Below are 8,411 nucleotides of genomic sequence, written 5' to 3'. Positions count from 1 at the left end.
CACACACACGCTCACAAACCTATGCATGACTCTGCATGCATTGGCTGCATCCAGAAACTGGCTATAGGCGGTTAGTCAGGAGTGTGTGTTGAAAGGGTCTTGCTTGAAGACCACTTCCTGATGTTCTGATATGAGAGTGACAGCAGCCCAGCTCCAGGAATCTGAGGAATGTTCTCTGTCTCCCTCTTGTCTGTCCGACCCCCCCTGACCCCCCTAGACGTCACCGACTGCCTGATAACATATTGTTCATATTCGTCATCTCCGGCTCTGAATGTGGAGCTGTTGGTTCATGCAAGAGTGGGAAAAATATATGGAAACGCATGATGATTTATTTTGTGGCTATGTAAATTATTATTATTTGGAGTGTGTGTGTGTGTGTGTGTGTGTGTGTGTGTGTGTGTGTGTGTGTGTGTGTGTGTGTGTGTGTGTGTGTGTGTGTGTGTGTGTGTGTGTGTCTGTTTGTGTGTATGTGCCAAATCGATAGTCTGATTACAGTACATGGTTAAGGAAACATCATCACGTACGCGGGGTGAACTTTACATTTATCTGTAGAATTCAAATGATTTGCCCCATCACTCTCTGATAAACAGAGTGTTTCAAACCAATGACCCCACCCCAACTAACGGGCAACACAACATCCTAAGCTAAGGGATGTACTCTATAATTAATTCAATTAAAAGTGGGTGGGATTAAATCTTAAATGAATTATACTGGCATAGATGACTCACAGGCAATAAGTTTGCAAGAGTGATGCATCTTATATTCTTACGTCCATAGAATGAAATTGAATGCAATTGTATGTATGTATGCATTTAAGTATATCAATGAAATAATACATCTTGTGAAATAAAACAATACATAATGTGACATTGAAAGTAATAGATAATACACAAAAACAAAAACATATATATAGAAATATAATCAATATTTTCATCATGGATTTTATTTACCAATAGATTTACCCAATGACTGATGATGAAATACAGAATACATATCAGTTAGCTGATAATGAAACCTCACAATCATATATATATATATAAATACTAGTATATATACAATTTATTGAAAGTAACAATAAAGAAAAGACTACAGCTAATATTTGTAAGATTAAATGTTCCTGTAAATATGTAATGAAATGATTAAATAAATATGATTTATTTTTTGTAATGTATAGATAGCTACTTTTCTACTTGACATAAGGACAAACTGCTAAATCTGAAGGGAATATGTGTTACTCAATTCTATATGGTGTCGATATCATGGGAATATCAAATTTGTATTGAATACTGTAAGTAAGTAAATCGAATAGATATTTAATTTCAATGCAGTTCAATCATTGTGTCTTATTTGGTGCTATATAAACCAGTCAGAGAAGTTGTTCTGTTTAAATTATCTGAGAATTTCATTTAGGAAACTGTACACAAAAAAACTAACATAGAGAACGACACTGGAAGTGACCGCCTTGAAATCATTGCTTGACAACCACATCGCGTAATCAGTGAACAACAATAAACAGGGATCTAGCGCCATCTTCTGGCCGCGTTCAGCACCTGCAGTCACAGGTGTGGAATGGAGCCAGGCAGCAGGTCGGGCTTGTCCCTCCCACGGGCCCTGGCCTCGCTCAGTGCCGGGCTCTCGTCTCCCCCCTGGAGCCCGCCAACCATGGAGCCCAGGGTGTTGTAGCTGGCTCCTCTGCCCCCGCTGCCGCAGTGCTCCACCTGGGCCGAGACGCAGAGGCCAGGCCCGTCCTGGGGCGGCTGTGGGGGGGTGTGGGGGGTGGTGGAGGAGAGGACGGACTTGGGGCTGGAGGGGTTCTCACTCGGGCTGTTGACCGTCACCGCAGACTGGGGGTAGGAGGAGGAGGGGGTCCAGGGGTTGGATCGTGAGTGGGAGGGGGTAAGAAGAGGCACGTTGGACATGGTTGGTTGAGCGGCGCTTTCAAATTTATGTTTGTTTGTTGGCATATCCTTCAGTTGTAGTTAACTTTGGATTAATTGAAAAAGACTAAAAATATAAAACTAAACAAAATAGAAATGTACATGAATTGTACAACGGTGAATTCCACATCGATTCAACGTGAGCTGTTATTATGAGTTCTGTTATTGTGTTAGTGTAAGTGTGTGTCAGTGTTATCACACCTACATTGGCCACAGAGCCCCGGCTGTTAGCGACTGGTTTCTTCTTGCGGGCCAGGTTGGGGTTCCAGTGGCAGACCAGGCTGTCGTTCTGCACGCTGTAGTTCTTGTGACCCACCAGCCAGTAGGTGTTCATCTTACCTTTCCCCTGAACGGAGCAGGCGTGAGTTAAGGGGAGGCTAACGATTGTTTGAATGAAGCAAGACACAGTCTATCACGTAAACATGTAGAGCAGAGTATGGCTCATCGACCGGATCGTAGCCTGAAGGCTAATGAATTGCTGTGAGCACGTTCGAGTCCTTTTTCAAAATGCACTTTCAATATGCGCTTCAAAATTGCACCCCTGGTCGGGCCCGGTGAGGCCGCTTAAACCAGCCCTCGTCCACACACCCTACCACACCACAGTGCCATACAAGCTAAGCTGAGTATCATGGTTGTGTGTCGAGTGAAGTCTCAAGTAAGGTGAACAACGGGAACCTTTTCGTCGTCAGCCCTGAAAGCCGACACGACCCGCACCAGAACGGAGGTGTTACGTGAAGCGTCTAGGGGGAGCGGGGAAGCCGCCGGGAGCCCCCTCACCTTGACCTCGATCTCCCCTCGGAGCTGCAGCTCGTAGGCGTTGTCCTTCATCAGGGCCAGGTAGGTGGCGGAGCTGGCGTGGATCTTCTGGGCTGGTGATCAGGAGCCACACAAAACACACGGCATGTTATCCTCTGTCATTTCCATTGTATTCTACACATTTGTTTTCTTGTAGGTTATGTTTTTCCTCAGACATTTCCCATCTCCTCCCTGGAGCTTAATCATTCAGGACAATGGTTGGAACCAGTCCAAATAAACTTTTCGAATGGGCAGTTTTATATGTTATAATACAATAGAGTTTACCTGAATGGATAAATACAGATGTTTTTATGTTTTTTTTTTACAGTGTGTGTGTGTGTGTGTGTGTGTGTGTGTGTGTGTGTGTGTGTGTGTGTGTGTGTGTGTGTGTGTGTGTGTGTGTGTGTGTGTGTGTGTGTGTGTGTGTTCACACATACGCAGGCTGGTGGACTCCATCCTCGAGGCTGTGTTGACCGTATCACCGAACAGACAGTAGCGTGGCATCTTGTAGCCCACGATACCTGCCACGCATGGACCTGAACACGCACACACACACACACACACACACACACACACACACACACACACACACACACACACACACACACACACACACACACACACACACACACACACACACACACACACACACACACACACACACACACACACACACACACACACACACAAACAGTGAACAAACACAGAGAGGCCAGCATTTATCTAATTAAATAGAGAGAGAAACTGAGAGAAGGAGAGAGAGATGCTCTCTTACACTGTGTGTGGGTGTTTGTGGGTGCGTGTGTGTGTGTGTGTGTGTGTGTGTGTGTGTGTGTGTGTGTGTGTGTGTGTGTGTATGTGTGTGTAATTGTCACACATAAACACGTATTTGCGGAGATTGTCATATCGATTCTCATTATGAAAGACCCCTCCTTCAACATAGAAAGACCATTTACAATACATCCTTACATCCTTCAAGTATGAAATACTATCAGGCAGAAGATTGGATGTGGGTTTTATTAATCATCAAATCATCAAGTTTTGTTCGTTATCAAAATACCAGAAAAGAGCCTGTATTTAGCTCCTAAACAATGAGTCATTTATGTTCATTATCAACATATATATATGTAATAATAACACATTGAGCCATCAAAGAAATGTAGAATATCTATTAGGGCTTGGTAAGGGTGGCAGAAGAGTGTAGCGGCTACGATGCGGTGTTACCCAGTCCAAGGCACTGGGTTCTCCAACGTCCTCTGCCTTCCTGTAGCCGTCTTTGAGCATGTCACCTGACCCCTCCCTGCTCCTAAGCCCCACGTATCTATCACTGAGTCAGAATGAAGCAGATGTTGGATGAATGAATAGTAGTGATGACGGCAGGGAGTAGCTCACCTGTGTGGATCCCGGCGCGGAGCTGCAGTCTCTGGTTGGGCATGTGAGGGATGGTGACCTGCCGGACCGCAGCCAGCAGGTCTAGAGACATCTTGGCTATCTCATCCGCATGCTTGTCTCCGTTCCTCTCCGGCAGCCCGCTGACCACCATGTAGGCGTCTCCGATGGTCTCCACCTTAGGTCGACCAAACAGTACCGACCGTAGAATTATCACCTCATTACAGCGTCATCCAACTCACCGTTATCCCCTGAGGTGAACCACAGCAATATCCACAATGTCATAAACAACTTAGGTGAACCGCATTAACATCCTCCATATCCTTATCACCTGAGGTTCACCACCACATTATCATCATCCTGATGGTCTCCACTTGGGGTCGACCACAACATTGTCCTACTGATCATCCCCAGGTCGACGCTGTACCTTGTAGACGTCGTAGGAGTTGATGCGCGTGTCGAAGCACATGTACAGGCTGTTGAGCATCTCCACCACCTGCAGGGGGTTGCAGGACGCCGAGATGGTGGTGAAGCCCACGATGTCGGAGAAGAAAATGGTAACCTGTAAAAAGACAAAGACGTAGACCACAAAATACATAGAGCGCCAATGAGACGGACCAAGACAGTCTGGTTAAAATAGCATTACTCATCAGTATTCTGATTGAACCAACATTAACAAATGGTCTGTTTCCACTAGTATCCCTTCGTTAGTAGTGGTATACCGTAAGTAAACGCTAACTAGTAAGCATTTTCTTTATAAAATCATAATTGCATTCTTACTTCTAAGCATTGAAATATATATTTTTACAGACTAAATATCAAAATATAATTGATAAATCTGTCAAGGAACCTTGACAACCTTGACAATGACATTGCATTTGTGTAACTACTGGTGCCTCTGAGGCCAGTACAAGCCACCGCAGCATCTCCTATGTCTTTGGAAACAGAGGGTTGGCTTATTTGGTTCAGTCGCAATCGGTATCTCGCTGTTAAATGCCAAATGCCAGCTTTAAACAAACGTGAAAAAACTGCCTATTGCAAATTGCACTATTCAGCATTTTCTGTCCTCCTTCTGAAACATGTTAGCCCACACTTCGTTTGCTGAAGCGGTTACTGCTTTGGGTTTTCTTGCAAGAACTCCAAATATGTTACATCTGTGTATCCAGAAAAAAATATCAGGGTGAAATGTGGTCACAAAGAGAGCTTGGAACAGCTGCTTGAAACCCCTTCAATGAGCAAACGCAATTTTCACCCATATATCCTGTTTTATCTCCTGATGAATATGGAATAGGATAATTACGGGCAATTACACAGACAATGGCAACAAAGCTAGCAAATAAGGATCGGGCTAATTCAGTATGTTGCCCAGATCTTGCAAGATAAGCTTTTCACTTCAACATTAACAAGCATTTTTTACATGGAAATGTTTAGATCCAGACAACATTGTTATATTTTTCTCAAGGTGAAATCCCACACCTGGGGATCACTTCAAACTGTCTGCGGTCGCAATCCCTTCATTCTACCCATCCTTCCATTCAATGTGTGTGTTTGTGTGTGTGTGTGTGTGTGTGTGTGTGTGTGTGTGTGTGTGTGTGTGTGTGTGTGTGTGTGTGTGTGTGTGTGTGTGTGTGTGTGTGTGTGTGTGTGTGTGTGTGTGTGTGTGTGTGTGTGTGTGTGTGTGTCTGTGTCTTTGTCGCTTTGTGTTTATCTTTTGTTCATTTCACATGATGCTGGTTCACTCACAGTCTTCAAAAACTAGAAATGCTGAAATTAAAACTGAATTCACAAATCGAAATGTTTTTTTTTCATCTACCCCATCATACCAAAGCCTTACCATCATCAAGCAAAGCTTCCTAACCAAGGATGTCATCAACACCATTTCATTTCCCCCCACCACACATCCGAGTTTGACTGTAGGCTACAAGTCTACAACGGCGTGATGGCGCTTGACTCCCAGCCGTAATGTCCCGGGTTCGAACACCCTATGTCTGCAGTCTAAGGCCCAATCCCATTTCTACCCCTTAGGGGTAGAAATGGAGGAGATGTAGGCATCCTTGAGAAAGATGCCCTAAACCCTCCCCCCCCCCCCCCCCCCTCCATCCATCCCCACCCCACAAACCCACCCGCTCATTAATGCATCGACCATGGTGTGGGAGTGTGTGGGGGTAATGACTTGTTTGAGCAGCCTCACCTGACCCGAGTCTGATTGGACTCTCTGTGGGCTGGGTGGGGCTGCACACCTGTTGCCCATTGAGCCATCCATGTGCAACATGTTAAAACCAGCCATCATCTCACACACACACACTCCCACACATTGTGTGGACCCAGCCAGCGCCCACACATGAGTTCTACCCAGCAAGCACGCACATTGTCGTAGCTCTCCGCCTCCACGTGCTTCTGCTGGCGGAGCTGCTTGGCCACCGACTTGGGCAGCATCTGGTGGAGCAGGTCCTCGGCCAGCTGCCGCTGGCGCCGCAGGTCCTCCGTCTTCTCCCGCAGGCTGCGCGCGTAGTTCTGGATCCACTCGGTCATCTGCTTGAAGGACACCAGCGCCACGGGGTAGATGAGGCAGGCCATGGCCAGCAAGCACACCCGCATGCTCAGCCCCGAGAACAGCTCGCGGGACGCCCGGCGCAAGGCCGGCACCGACCCCTCCAGGAGGCACTCCTGGGCGTCCCTCAGGGCGTGCAGCCCCGCGGCGGGGGGGAGCAGGGGGGGGGAGGCGGGATCGCCGCTGGGGGGTCCGGACGTCTCCCAGGGGTCCTCGAGGAGGTCCGTCAGGTTGGGCCTGAGGTCGACGTTCTGGAGCCAGCAGTCGCTCAGCGTCTCGGACATGACCCTGGCGAAACCAAGGCGGCTGAGTGTGGTGGTCCACTTGCGGCGGAAGCCCCCCGTCCGGGTGTCGGCGGGCGGGAGGTGGACCGCCTGGTCGGTGAGCTCTATGATCGCCTGCAGGAGCCTGGAGGAGAGCACGTCTCTCCAGGCCGAGTATCGTTTGGCCATGAGTACGCTCTGCTCGGCCGTGCCCCACATGTCGAGGAGTCTGGCGATCACCAGGGAAAAGGCCAAGGTGCCGTTTCCCTGCATGTTGTCCTCCTTCCATGTGGAGTTCCGGAGCTCTTGCACGTCGTTATAAACGTCTGTACAAAAAGGCGCTAGTTCCTCATCGCAGGGAAGACCGTGGCTGTCAGTGAGACCGGGCGCGTCATGATCGCAGAGTCCGTCAAACACGGGTACGATAACTTCAGAGAAGGTCATTGCTTCCCACGTGTCGTTGCTTAGGTTTTGCGTCCAAAGACTTCTCATCGTTTGGAGTTTAGCCACGAGTTGCAGTATAGCCATCGTCCTGCACGAGGTAAGTTCATCGTAGGCTGCTTCTGTGGCGCGCAACAGATCAAAGCTGGAGTTGAGGTCCACGGAGACGGCTCCTAGCAGGGCAGCGAAGGAGAGAAGGCAGGCTGCCAGGATGCGACGGACCGAGCGACTGCTGCCACCACCGGTGATTATGGAGCACCTGCGATGGGATAGATACACGGTTTACAATTACTAAGGATACTTAGTAGCCGCCCTATAAAACAGTATAATTTGATATTTATACAAAAAACAAGCTTGCATATTTGTTTTTATTATTACTGTAGGGCTATAGCCCTTTTATGACTAGTATTAATGGATTTGGAACTGAACTCAAAATAAATACACTTTTTGCCTCGATGAGATAACACCGTTTACCTATATGGCCTATATATAAAATGTATGTAACCTCTTTTGCTATTTTAAAATACATAAAAACGTCTTATTTTTTAATGTTTTGACTGTTTTTAGATCATATAAACACACCTGCAGAGTTCACACTCGCCTTCGCCCTCCGTCCCTGGGCCGACTCGCCGCCTCTTGGTCCGCCTGCTCTGGATCTTGGAGAGCGTTCCTTTTAAAGAGGCCGAGGACAAAGTCCCAGATGCGAAACATTCTTTTTTCATGAACTTCAACGATGACATGGGCCTGTTGATCTACAGGGCAGGTTCAGGTCTCGTGTCGGGGCTCCCGGGTACGAGCAGCACCGATCAACATGTATTCCCATTAGAGAGCAGCGGTCCTGACCAGATGCGCGCACCGGAGCGGGTTTGGCTCGATGTGGTTCCTTTCGGCTGGGGGTGGTGGGTTGTGTCAGGGAGGCGTGTTTCAGGGCTGTATTGTTTTGAAGACAATAGTAGCGCAGGCCTTTTATCTCATATGGAAAAAATGTATGGAGCCAATTTCATTATGCTTGTCGCTGTTATATTGTAATATTGT

General features: G+C 47.3%; 1 protein-coding gene across 1 annotated transcript; it reads right to left on the bottom strand.

Moving 5' to 3' along the window:
• Positions 1-984: 984 nt before the first annotated feature.
• Positions 985-8,087, bottom strand: LOC132460545 (uncharacterized). Its single transcript, XM_060055342.1, has 8 exons — positions 7,978-8,087; positions 6,489-7,635; positions 4,549-4,683; positions 4,125-4,299; positions 3,170-3,268; positions 2,715-2,806; positions 2,143-2,283; positions 985-1,844 (listed from the first exon to the last, which is right to left on the bottom strand). The coding sequence occupies exons 1-8, from the start codon at positions 8,085-8,087 to the stop codon at positions 1,557-1,559; spliced, it is 2,187 nt and encodes a 728-aa protein (XP_059911325.1). The 3' UTR covers positions 985-1,556.
• Between the last annotated feature and the right edge of the window lie 324 nt (positions 8,088-8,411).

This window comes from Gadus macrocephalus, chromosome 1, assembly GCF_031168955.1.
Source record: "Gadus macrocephalus chromosome 1, ASM3116895v1".
NCBI lineage: Eukaryota > Metazoa > Chordata > Actinopteri > Gadiformes > Gadidae > Gadus > Gadus macrocephalus.
Note: the sequence above shows the minus strand (reverse complement) of the source record. Positions and strands in the feature narration are given on the sequence as shown.

Excerpts from the sequence above, each read along its gene's own strand:
- LOC132460545 (XM_060055342.1), bottom strand. The coding sequence starts at position 8,087 with ATGTTTCGCATCTGGGACTTTGTCCTCGGCCTCTTTAAAAGGAACGCT. Across the intron at positions 3,269-4,124 it reads CCGCGCCGGGATCCACACAG|GTCCATGCGTGGCAGGTATC; the intron begins GTGAGCTACTCC and ends GTGCGTGTTCAG. Across the intron at positions 1,845-2,142 it reads GCCGGGGCTCTGTGGCCAAT|TCTGCGGTGACGGTCAACAG; the intron begins GTAGGTGTGATA and ends TCCTACCCCCAG.